At 54.9% G+C, this 12,568-nt stretch overlaps 1 protein-coding gene across 3 annotated transcripts in view; it reads left to right on the top strand.

Annotated features, from left to right (window-relative positions):
* Nucleotides 1-444: 444 nt before the first annotated feature.
* Nucleotides 445-12,568, top strand: part of SEPTIN8 (septin 8) — a 30,480-nt gene continuing 18,356 nt past the window's right edge. For all 3 annotated transcript variants that reach the window (XM_013128578.3, XM_034067202.1, XM_034067201.1), the window contains exon 1: nt 445-596. In XM_013128578.3, the coding sequence (XP_012984032.3) occupies nt 567-596 (30 nt within the window). In that variant the 5' untranslated portion in view covers nt 445-566. The remainder of the gene's footprint in view (nt 597-12,568) is intronic.

Raw genomic sequence — 12,568 nt, forward strand, 5'->3', positions numbered from 1 at the left:
TCTGCTGCGTGTGTTAACTTACACAGGCAGCGTGATGGCTGCAAGCTGTTGGATCCAGGCTCAAACCCACACCGCGGCTGCAACTTCGGTGTAATCCCCGTGTGTGACAGGCGCTGCTGGTGTCTCTCGGCCTCCGAGCCTGCCGAACGCTTGGGAAGAGGGGGGAACGGGTCCCCGCATCCCTGCGCTCCTCCCCCGCGCCCCTCCGAGGATGCTCCCGGTGCTTCCACGGACCCACTCGCGTTCTCCCGGCCGCGGGCCGCGCTCAGAGCGATGTCCCCGTCCCCGCACCCACCGCCCGCAGCGGACCCTGCCGCGGCCACGGAGGGGACCTCCGGGGCCTTCCCCCGCCCGGCTTCGGGGCCGGGCTCGGGCTGCCCCCGCCCCTCCCCGCCCCCGGCCGGTGCCGGTGCCCGGCCCCCGGCTCCCCTCGGTCCCGTCGGGCGGGCGCCTGTGGCGGGCGGAGGGGAGTTTCCAGGAAGTGGCCATATTGGATCCATTCAGCCGCATCCACCCGCGGCGGGGACAGCCGCGCTCCCGCCGCCGGAGCCGCGCCAGCCCCGGCCATGGCCGCCACCGATCTGGAGCGCTTCTCGGTGAGCAGCCGCGGGGCCCGGCCCCGCTCGCACGGACTGGGGTGGTGGGGAATAACCCGGCCGGGGCAGCCGGGGGGATGCGCCGGGAGCTGGACCCGTGTGCGCGGCCGCTGCCCGCCGGCGCCCGCAATCACGGACCCGGCTGCGGATGGGGGAACTGACCCCCGGCTGTGGGGCTGGAGGGAACCCGGACCCGGCTGCGGGATGTCGGGACCCCGACCCGGCTGCGGGAGGCTCTCGGGAGCGGGGCGCAGCCGGTGCCCTCGGCCGGGTGCGGGGAGGGTCCTGCGGGAAGGAGGGCTGGAGGGTACACGGGTAGCGAGGCTCCGAGGCCTCGGTGTGCGCTCTGATGCTGCAGCCGGTACCGAAAGCCTGTGGCGAGTCCGCCCTGGATGCCCGGGAGGGGTATCCGATGCCCGTGTGCCTGCAGGCATGGAGCACCCCGCAAAGCGGGGCGGGAACAAATGGGGTCAGAGCCCCCTCAATAAGAATTATTTACCTACCGCCGGTATGCAAACACTCTGGAACAGCGAGTAACTTAACGGGGTGTGTGTGTGTATATAATACTGCAAGGGACACGGCGGTTCAAACACGGGCAAAGCAAACTCTTGAGGAGAGCTGCTTTCTGAGCCGGTGTATGAAGAAGGCTGTAGAGCAAACATGGAGCGTGACCCCTGCACCGCCGCCTCTGCAGCTCACATGTTGTATAACTGCTATCGGAAGTCAATCTGCCCAAAATCTGTGTCGGCTCAAAACTATTCTTTGTCTACAGCTTGGTTGTTTTGTTGCTGTTGGAGGGGTTGTTGTAATTTAACAGCTCGGAGATGCATCCTGCAGCCTTTTGGAGCTAAAAGCGTTTCTCCACATTGAACAGCGTAGCTCTCAAAAGCCAGAAATGTCTGGTGTGATATTGCTGAATAAACTGGGCACAGCAGCGCTGGTTGTCTGGGTTGTGGGCATGCCACTGGAGCACAAACAAGCCCCTGCTACTGTTTTCTCTGTAAACTGCTTTTTGCCAAGAATCTCAAACTCTTCTTCCTTTCTTTGAATCCTGGCCCAAAAGTTTCCAGCTCGAGAATGAATTTGCAAGACTGTGACTGCCTTAGAGCTTGCAGAAAGGAAAATTGATTGGTGGCTCTTATTAAGGAAAGCAAATGCTTCCAGGCTCTGAGAGAGGGGATTGAGGGGAAGCCTCAGTGGCAGGGAATATGAACTGCCTCACCGCAATTCTCTGCATTTGCATCATGTGTAATAAACAGTTTTAGTGTTAGCTTGGGGTGTGTGCAGTGCCCGTGCGGGCCTTCAGAGGTGCTGAGGAACCTAAAATACTGCCATGCCCTAGGAGAAACTTAAACCTGATCTGTTCTTTGGTGTGTACTTGAGCACTTGCTGTGCTTGTGTCAATGCTCTGTCACTTTAGTTACAACAGAAGGGAGGAGGGCAGTTCCCGAAGGTGCTTGGCTCTCATTTGGGCACCAGAGTGAAGTGGCCAGGCTCCAACGTGACTTTGGTGCCCAACTCCATAAGGATAAAACCTGCTTGCTTTGTGCAGGAGCTGTGTGAGTTCATAGGGATCTGCAGGGCCAGGGGATGTGGTGATCGGCTCATGGAACCTGGGATCTGGCAGAGGAGGGTGGGAGAGCAGCAGCTCGATCCCATTTGATCTGGAATCAGGATGGTCCCAGCTGCTGCCTCCTTTATCTTTGGTACATGTCTCTGCTCTGATGCTGTTCCTCCATCATGGAACCTCATGATTCAGGTGTTCCGGGTTGCTCTCTGCAGGCCTCACAGCTCTCTTGGTGCCACTTCATGTCACTGTGCCTCAGTTTCCTGTGTGGGAACAGCTCGATGCTGCCAACAAGAGGTGATGAGAAACTGATTTATTTTTACCAGCCGATTGTATCTACAGTAGGAAGCAGTGATGAAACAGCCTCTGAAGGAGGGCTCTGGTACACAATAGGTCATGATGTTCAGATGGGGGAAGCTATTTTTAAGTATCCAGCTGACACTGACATCCTGGATTGTGATGACCCTTAGGTTTGGATAATGTGTTTTCAGAACTCCCCAGATGCATGCTCCCCTTGTGCAGTCCTCCAGAATGCCTCTGACTCCAGCACAAAGTAGTTCCCTTGAAGTACTGCTGTTGGAAATGACCAACAAAAGCAAATGAAAGGAAGCTCACCCATAGAAAGCTGCCTCTAAGGCAGAAAAATCACACCTGAACCTTTGTTTTTGTGAATGCAGTGCTTGTGAGAGACCCTGTTCAGGGTTTGCTCAGCAAGTATTGCTTCTAGACCCCCCAGGCCAATTGTTGTCATCACAGTGACAACCGAAGTGGAAGGAAGACATTGGCCTTCTTCAGTTATGAAGTTATGTTATGAAATACTTCAATCTGTCATCAAACTCGAAGCTTCTCTGTGGCCTGGTCTGGCTGGTGCTGAGCTGGCACATGTGGTTCTGTGCTGGAGCAGATGCTGGCAGCAGTAGCTGGGTGTTGGTATGTTGAGCGGGAACCAGCCCAACCAACGTATGCAAGAGGAAGGCAGAAAGTGCATGAAATGCATTTGGGAAATGCAGAAGCTCTGGGGGGAGCTGGAAAGGCTGAAGGAGAAGCAACCGGAGGTGTGGCAGGTGAATAAATGGGATGAGATGTGAGACCAAGGCTCTAAAACTGTTTTGTTTTTGAGAATGTTTTTCAGCCCTCCCCCAAGATTGATTCCTTTCTCTTCTTAGGTAGACCCCATTGACCTGCTTAACTGTCTGCATTAACACACTGAGGGGCTTTGCACGAGGGCCTGTAGGGACAGGCCAAGGGGAATGGCTTTAACCTGCCAGAGGGGAGACTGAGATGAGCTCTTAGGCAGAAGCTCTTCCCTGTGAGGGTGCTGAGGCGCTGGCACAGGGTGCCCAGAGAAGCTGTGGCTGCCCCATCCCTGGCAGTGTTCAAGGCCAGGTTGGACACAGGGGCTTGGAGCAAGCTGCTCCAGTGGAAGGTGTCCCTGCCCGTGGCAGGGGTTGGAGCTGGAGGAGCTTTAAGGTCCCTTCAACCCAAACCAGGCTGGGGTTCTATGATTATCTGACTTGGAGGTGCAAAGGCAGTGCTGGGGCTCTTAGCCCGGTGCCTATGGGGAGGAGCTTCAGTCCTCAGCCTGAAGGCTGGGCTGAGATAAGAACTCAACAGGATGCCATATGTTGTGCAGGTGCTGTGTGCTCACACAGTGACTGTGAGCAGGGACAAGGACTTGTGACCCATGACACCCAGTGAAGCGGGTGCCGGATGCACACATGTAGCTGTGTGTGAACTGTGGTTGCGGGTGGTTGTCTGCACCCAGCCCTGAGAAGACATCCCTTTGTGTCAGTGACTGACAGCTAGGCTTTTACTGGTAGCGTTACTATAAATTAGTGCTCCTTGGAAGATTTTGCCAGAAAACACCACTTTGCACAGAGAAAGCTGAACCCCATCTTCTTTGTGAGCTGCTGAGCTGGGGGGGGGGCCTGGCCATTTTGCAGCTTGGGGTGAGTGTTACCTGTTCTCACACCACTGCCTCCTTATGGCCTGCTCCCAGCCCTGTGGGAGCAGAGGGACCTTTGAACCCTGTTCCTGCCATAGCTGCAGGGCTCTGATAAACTCCATGCGTTTCTGCTGCTGTTTGCTGTGAGCTCGTGTGCAGCCTAAATCTGCTCCTCTGTGTGAAGGGGCCGTGTTACACCTCAGTCCATGAAAGATGGGCACGAGGAGCGGGCTGAGAACAGCTCTGTGAACCAAAGCTATTGCAGAAGACTCACACTTAGCATAGGCTTGCATTTTCCTTTAGTTAGACTCTCAAGGAAAACATTTCCATGGCTCAGCTCCAGTGGAAGCTGGGGTTTGTTTGGATCCAGCCACCCCCCTGCCCTGTTCTCTCTTTCCCAGCCAGCGGCACCGTTCGAAGCTCCAGGGTTAAATTTCCTTGTCTGTTTTTGCCATTCAGTTATTCTACCTTGCCCTGGAAAACGCGGCGATGCCCCATGCAGTGTGGAACAGAAGTGACAGATTTTTCTCCAAGCTGGTCACAGCTCAGGAAACGAGCCCAGAGGGGGCAGCCCTTTCCCTCTGCCCCGGCCGCCTCCTGCCCGTAGCGCCTGCTTTTTGGGGAAGGAGGAATGGGGAAAACGCTCTTCCACGGGAGGAAACCAATTGGCGGTTGCCTCTCCGAGCCCTGCAATCCCTCCCCGGGAGGCTCGAGCAGGAAGCCGGCTCTGCCTGTTTCGACCGCAGCAGCAGCAGTTGGCCCAGCCGCAGCCCAGCGCGGCTCCGAGCTCCTCTCGCTGGACGCGCCGGGAGCAGGCGCTGCCCGGAAAGAGCCGGGTTTGTTTTGGGGCTGCGGCCCTCGGTGCCGGTGACTCCCCCGGCAGCAGGGACCCAACGCGGTGCTGTGCGGGGAGCGGCAGCGGTGGGCGCAAGGGTGGGAGCCGGCCGAGGCAGGGCTGTGCGGGCAGCTCCCGGCCCCTGACCCAGCGCTCCGGGCTGTTTGTGCGCCTTGCGCTCCCTTGGCTCGCAGCTCGGGAGCGGAGGCAGCGCGATCCTGAATGAGCTCTTCCCGGGTTGTGCAACTGGGAGGAATCTGGGAGGCAGCAGGGCAGAGGGAGACGAGCAAGGGTGTGGGGCAACGCTGCTTCCACCCGCCCGCGTGGGGCAGGGGCACGTTGATGTGATTAACTGTGATTACTCAGAACGTGTCCCGGGCACATTGAGGCTGTGGATGGGAGAAGCTGCTCTGCTTGGTCCTGTCCCTTGCTGTGTTTTGATGAGGTGGGGCCTGTGTGCTCATGCACTGCCTGCTTGTTTCTCCCCTTCTCCACATCCACATGGCTGGAGCAAGCTCTGGGTTTATATCTGAAGCTTTGCATTTGTATTCATGTAACGTAGAAGCATCAGATGGGTGGCAAGAGATCCTATCTCTGCTCCCAGAGCAGCTCAAGCGAGGGAAGAATCCTGAAGGTGCTGCTTCTCCTCAGTCCCAGACATGCCCTTTCCTTCCAGAGCATCTTCTCTGGTGTAAACGCTTGTGCTTGCCTCCAACTTGTGACATTTGAGTACAAAAGGTAGAGCCAATTGGATTTGGCCCCATCCCCAGTGGGGTGTTGGTGGGGATTCTCAGAGGGCTGTGGCAGAACAGTGTCAATGAGAGCTGCAGGCTCCTCGGGTACATCCCCAGCCACAGCTCTGACTGCGGGCTGAGCAGGGCCTGCAGGGTCAGCCCTGTGGAGGCACCGCTCTGTTTGGATGTTCAGATTCCTTTGTGAAGCCAGGAAGTGTCTGTCTCCCACACACATGGAATTCCAGAGATGTCAGAGCTGCAGAAGGTTCCCATGGAGCGCTGCCTTGGGGCTCTTACCCTCTCCAGCTCCCGCAGCCTCCAACCCAGATTGTTGTGGAGCGAGAGAGCCTGGATGGGTTTCCTGGAGGGACCTGGGGCTGCTCCCATCCTGTGCATGAGGTGCTGCCATGAGCCCGTCACCGCTGCGTGACGTGTGCAGGGAAACATGTGGGGAATGCACCCGGAGCCCTAAGCGGGCACCGGCTGATTCTGGCTGTGACAGCAGGGCAGGACACATCCCTCAGCCCCTGGGGAGCACTGCACAGGCACGTCTGCAACTGCTGCTGGGAGGCATGTGCCCAGGGATCCTTGGGCTCACTGGGAAGTCGAACATTCCCGCAGCAGCATCCAGGGCTGCTCCAGCCGGTCGGTGGGAGAGGAGACCCATAACGGTGCGTTAGGTATCATGTGTGGTCCTCCTGGTGCCCAGGCTCTGTGAGGCTGTGATCCCGTGGCAGAGGGGCATTGCTGGGCCTCTGGTCCAGACCCTGCTTCCAAGAGGCTGCTGCAGGCTTTGGATCCTAATCCAATTAAGCCCGGCTTTCAGCTCTGCCACAGTGGAAGAGCTGCCAGCGCCGGCCTCCCCGTAACGCTCTCCTTCCCCCATCTTCTGCAGCAAAGGTGTTTCCAGCTGCTATTTGTGAACATAGACTTAAGGCTGTATTTTCGTACAGAATGAAGACCTTTCAGTTTATCTCTTTGCTGTCTGTGTTTCTCAGATAGAGTTTTTCTTCTTGCTTTCTATTCCCTCAAGTCTCCACATTAAAGCTGCTCTGTGCTAATACACTGTGAGGCTTTCTGGAGGCATGTGGATACGTAGCAATCGGCTTATTAGCACGATGGCTCTGCTTTAGCTCCTGGAGCTGGGTGGCTGTAATGTGTAAAACTTCTCTTTCTGGTGTCTCCCAGGCAGTAGCACAGGGAGACTTGTCCAGGAGCTGGCAGAGCTCTTTGTGGAGATGCATATGGCATAAGGCAAACTGGGGAGAGCATCAGTGTTGACCAGAACTCTTAGGTTCCCACTATATCCCTGTTCCCTCATCTAAAAATACCCTGACTAATAGTATGTATTGTAATCAGGCAATAAATTCTGGACACGTTTGTGGGAATTAGCCATGTTTATTTTAAGTGGTAACTAAAACAAGCAATCTTGGTGGCTGGTATCCAGCACGGCTCCTTCGGCACGGTGGGGTTCCAAGCCCTTCTTCAATGCCTCTTTCTAACAGCCCCAACCCTTTTCCATGCCACTCCTGAGGGGTAGGCACTGAGCTTCCTTCTCGGCTTTGTCCCACTGAAGTTGTCCTTGCCAAGTGTCTCCTCCTCTTCCTTGTAGTAGCATGGGGATGGGAAGGGATCCACTGATGAGATCAGTGGAGTGCAAGCTGGGAAGCATCTGCTGCCTTGGGTGAACTTGGGAAAGTCTCCTGCTTATCTTAAGGTGATAAGATTAATCTTGTCAGGGTTCATTGGGAAGTTCCATTAAATCAAAAGCCTCAGCACCTTCTGAATACATAACTTGGCAAAGAATGGGGCTTGGGCACTCTGGTGCGATGGAGTTTGTGCTTTGGGTTCTTTTGGAACAGACTGCAGGAAAAGCTGTGTTTGTGTTTTGGGCTTTGCTTTCTTGGTTTTGAAGAGCTTCTGGGGGCTGGAATTCTTGGGCTGACGAAAAGCTGAACTTTCTCATCCTTTGAGGTCAGCTTGGAGGAAATGTCTCTCATTTTTGGTTCCAGAGTTTTCTCTGTTTTAACCAACTTCCCTTATTCTCAAAGGCAACATTCATGTTTGCAAAACACTCTGTGCATAATGCCCAGCAAATCCTGCTTTGCTCCTTTGTGAGCTCTCCTCCAGGACTTGTGAGCGGGACAAAATGCATCCTTTCTTAACGGAGAAAGACTTCGCTATTTATTAATTAGGCTCCATCAATGTTATAGGGAAATCACTAAATAGCAGCTTAGGGAAAGGAAGCCTGTTGGGAATTCTGCTTTCAGTGTAGAAAGAGAGGGATTTAAGCCAGAAACAGTTTGCTTGCAGAACACTAAAGCTGATGTTGCATTCACAGGTTGTGAATGTATCATCTTGGATGCATGTTGTATAGGAAGTGATGAGAGGCTTTACTCTCCCGTCAGACTCGGCTCTGAACATCACCAGAACCTCCTGTTTCAAGGCTGTGCCAGTTCACTGGGTGCTGGAGACGTGTGTAGGATGCTGTTCCATGGGTTGTTGTTTTGGTTTTAGAGGGAAGGCGGAAGCAAAGCTGAAGGCAGCCCCTGAGGTTCAGCCCTTCGCTCCCAGAGGCTGCAGTGAGCAGGCTGGTGCAAAGGGGGAATATGTCCAGTGTGCACTTCCCTGCTCCGGGGAGCATCCTGTGTCCGGTGCATTGCTGGGATATCAGTCCAAAGTGTGCCACAGGAATCAAGCCCCACTTTGGCACCAGCAGCTCCGGTTCAGGGAAGCAGTTAAGGAGTTTGTCCAAGGAATTTCTCCCTTCAAAGGAATTTCTCACTTGAATCCCTGAACACCTTCCTATGGGCAGGTGACTGCAGTGCGTGTTTAGGATGTTTACAGGTGCGCCCCGGAGCGATTGCGTTGGGCATGTGGGATGTTGGCTTGTTTTCCCAGGATGGTGAGCGTTGCTCTTCTCAATGCCCTCTCTGCTCTTGGGCTTTATGAATTGCTCTTAAAGACAGGTCCAGAAGCTCTCAAGAAAAGCATCACTTCAGGCAGCATAACCTTTAGTTAGCCCCAAAGGAGAGAACCTCAGCTCTGAGTCCTCTCTCCTCTGCTGTGTAAAGAGGCTTTCATTTGTATTTGGCGTTGTCTTGCTGGTGACTCCATATCTGGTTTCTTCCGTGATGTTTCTGCCTGCCTGGAGTGCAGCTGGGAGCTGGAGGGATGTGAATAAAGGCTCGAGTGTCTGGGAAAATTCCTGGCATTCTTAGGAGAGCGGTTTAAAGGGGGGCTGGGAATTGTGTTGGTTCAGTGTGAGGGTTTTGTTGGGGGACGTCAGTGTGGGCTGGGAGCTTGCTGGGAGCATGCAGCAACTGGAGATGAGGGGGTGATGTGGAGGGATGTGCTCTGGTGGGCTGTGCTGGAGAAGGGAAGATGAATGAAGGCCACTGGGGCTCTGCTGTGCTGTTGTGGGGGGGAAGAGCAGTGTTGAGCATCACAGGGTCACCATTTACAGTTCTTTAGGGCTGCCACAGCAGGGAAAACACAATTGCCCTCCCTGCATAGCAATGGCAGAGGGGCTCACACCATCTCAGATGTGTGGGACTGGCCGTGTACCACCACAGCAGATTGCTGTTGTAGGACAAGCGGTAAATCAGCATAAACCCCATTGCTAAGATTTCCCCCATGGCCTTATTTTCACTCCCTCTCGCCTTCCCGCAGCCTGTTATGAAGTGCTCCACAATGGGGATGGGGAATTTTAAGCACATGCTTATGGTTATCTGAAAACCTTCAGCTGAGTCTGTGCCTGCACTGGGGAATCTGCTTGAGACTGGGTGGTGTTTGGATGTGACAACTTTAGCCTGAGAGGTGCTGAGATCTCCTCCACTGGCCAGCCCCAGCTCAGTGTGCTCCCCTTCATCACCAGTGCCAGAGGCACCCATGAGGACAGGCTTACTACACCTAAGCTCTCTGCTAAGACTTCTTATGCTCAGCATACCCTGGCTGTTGTCAGACAACCTCAAATCCGGTCTCGTTACCTCTCTCGGGCCACCTCTTTCTGCTTGTAGACTGTAAAGTGTAAGCTCAGTCGCTGATGTTGTCATACATCTAATAACCCTCTTTCTGTGGGTACAAGAGAGCTTTTTGCTGTGTGCTAGCGGCTGCTTTGAACGTTGCCAGCACCACGAAGGTGCTTGTCAGACGCCAGAGGTGTTGCTGTTACAGCCCCTCCACTGCAGAGCGTGGCAAGGGGAAGGTTTCCCTCATGGAAACTTGAGTCCGTTCTTGCTGCTGGTCCCTTGCAGGTGTCAAGTGCCATTTGTTGAGCCAGTGTTTGGAGCTGGGGTGGGATCTCCTGAGAGAGGTGACTCGCCAGAGCATTCTGCATTGATCCAGAAACTGGGCCAGGCCCCAGGGAGTGCCGCCTTGGACAAAGAAGCTGGATTTGGCTTCCAAGCTTTTGGTTTGCCCAAAGGTCTCTAGGCAAGTACTCAACTGCTCCATGACTCAGTTTACTTGTGAAATGACAGTGAAACCAGCAGCGCCTCTGTAAGGAATCCTGCAGTGGTGGGTGTTTGGGTGCCCTCAGCACCCACAGTTATGGGGTTGGGGTTGGTACCCTGTGTGTGCTGTACCCCAAAACAGCCCTCTCTGTCCATGGTCTGTGGGCAGCTTGACTTGCCCTGTTGCCCGAACTGCCCGCTCTGAGGGGTCAGGCAATGCCTTGCATGGCAGCATGTGTGAGCCCTGACATGGGACCAGATTGCTCTGCTTGGATTTAACAGCCAGATCTCATTCAGTCCTTTCTCTGCTCAGTTACAAATGAAACTCCTTGCATCCAGACCTAACAATTCCCCGAGTCCCTGCGTTCCCATTCAGGAGCCAAGGGAAGAGCATCCCACAAACGCCGCTGGTGCATGTGTTAATCTCAGCGTTGCTCGCGCTGCTGTGATTGTGGATGGGCCGTCGAGAAGGTGAAGTCATTGTTTGTGAGCAGCAGCAGTCCCCAGCGGTGCTGGGTGCCGAGCTGGCCCCTGCAGAGCCCGGGCTGCTCCATCCCACCACGGGAGTGCTGCCAACGGCACGCGGGGCCCATGGGAGCCTTCCCTGCCCTTCCTCGTGCTGCTCCCTGAGTCACGCCAAGCAGGAGCTGCAGCCTGGCCGGGAGCGCTGGCTTCTGCCTGTGTTTGATTTGATTGTGAATTGGAGGGGAGGGGATCTCTGCGCTTCACAGGGAGCCTGGCACAGTGCGCCCTGACTCCACGGCTGCCTGTGCCACTGCAGTGCGAAGTGATGAGGCCGTGGTGTGTCCAGGCATTGGTGGGGAGGTAACGGACTGTTCCCAGGTTGGAATGGGATTGACACTGCAAAGTCCTGGAGGATCTGGTATTAAAGGTCAAGGTGTCATCCAGGCTTGAGGAATTTGTATACAGAAGTGTGCCTCAGTAGTGGGAATTGAGGCACCGTGGAGAGTGCTGTGCACAGGTTGTGTTGTTGCCTCTTGCTCTCTTACAAGTGCGTGTGTAAAACATATCTGGAAAAAGCTCGGGAAAGCAAAGCTGAGGTTGTCTGGAGCACAGAGCACAAGCACATGGCAGCAGGAGCATTTTCTGTGGAGCTCAGTTGAAAGATGGCACTTCCCATTGTCTTTATTTTAACAGCTGATGTCACGGTCTGTTCATGCGGCTCCTGGTGTGAGAGGAGGGAGGGCAACAGGGGCAGCTCATCTGAGAGCCGAGTGAGCTGCTCCGCTCTGCACCAGGAGCCCCAGCCAAGCCAGATCTAGAGCTGGGTATGGAGCTGGTGTCCTCGCTGCTGCCATCCCCCATGGCTCGCACAAGTGACAGAGCCACTTCTGCTGGGAGAAGTTGCTGAAGATGTAATGACGCAAAGTGAAACCGATGCTAATTTGGAGGTGAGGCATGAAGAGAAGCTGTGATCAGACTGCTGGCTTTTAGAGCATCGTAGGCACAGTGCTCGATGCTGCAGCCTCACAGGGCTCTTTAATCCTTCTGCCTACTAGGAAGAGCCGAATGAATGTGTGAATACCGAGTTGCCTCTCTTATAGGGGTCTGGATTTGGTGTCTCTGTGTTTCTCTGATGCCTTTTCTTGTCTCGCCTGCAATAAAGGGCCAAATAACACATAATCTTCTATGGGTATGGTTTGTGGCCAGCTGCCTGCAGTGATGCTGCCTCTGCTTCCTTCCACCTCACGGTCCCACTGCACAGCACAGTCTGTGGGACCCTGCTGTGGAAGCTGGTGTGGGCTTGAAGTGCTGGGTTTGGTTCCCTGGGTGTCTTCATGCTGGTGTGGCCACAGGAATGGGCCAGATGACGTTGTGCATCCCAAATGCATCCCAGCCTGGGGCGGAGCATGTCCGGGAGCTGGGTTGGCTGATACCTCGGAGCAGGTTTGCAGCACTGTGTTTGGAGGTTTCTCCTTGGTTCTGTGGTGCTCAGCTGAGTGTGGCCATCTGTGCCTGCAAGGGCACGGCTGTAGCTCTGCTGTGTGCCAGGAGAAGGGTCCTGTGACGTGGCTGTCAAATAGAGCCAAAGATCGATTTCCCTCTGGGATGGTGGCTGTTCCCGTGGCTGTGCCATTCGTGTGCCTGTTGCCTCCACAGCCTCTGCTTCTCAACCCAGAGCATCAGTGAAATGGTTAAAAGGACTCTGCATTTGGAACTTAACAAATCCTGCTCTGGCCTTCAGATGAGTCCTTGGTTTCCCCACGAAATTCCAGGTTCAACATACAAATTGTCCCCTTGTCTCTCTGCCTCAAGCCCTGAAGGTCAGCTCAAGGCCCTGAAGATCTTCAAAGAGCATGTACAAAGCCTCCCTGTGAAGTGATACCCTGGTAGCTGCCCTTCATATGGTGATCGTTAGGGACCCAAGAAGTGATGGTCAGGGCTGCAGTGGCTGTTTATGGTGGGAGCTGGCACT

The sequence above is a fragment of the Melopsittacus undulatus genome, chromosome 10 (genome assembly GCF_012275295.1).
Source record: "Melopsittacus undulatus isolate bMelUnd1 chromosome 10, bMelUnd1.mat.Z, whole genome shotgun sequence".
In the NCBI taxonomy this organism is placed as follows: Eukaryota; Metazoa; Chordata; class Aves; order Psittaciformes; family Psittaculidae; genus Melopsittacus; species Melopsittacus undulatus.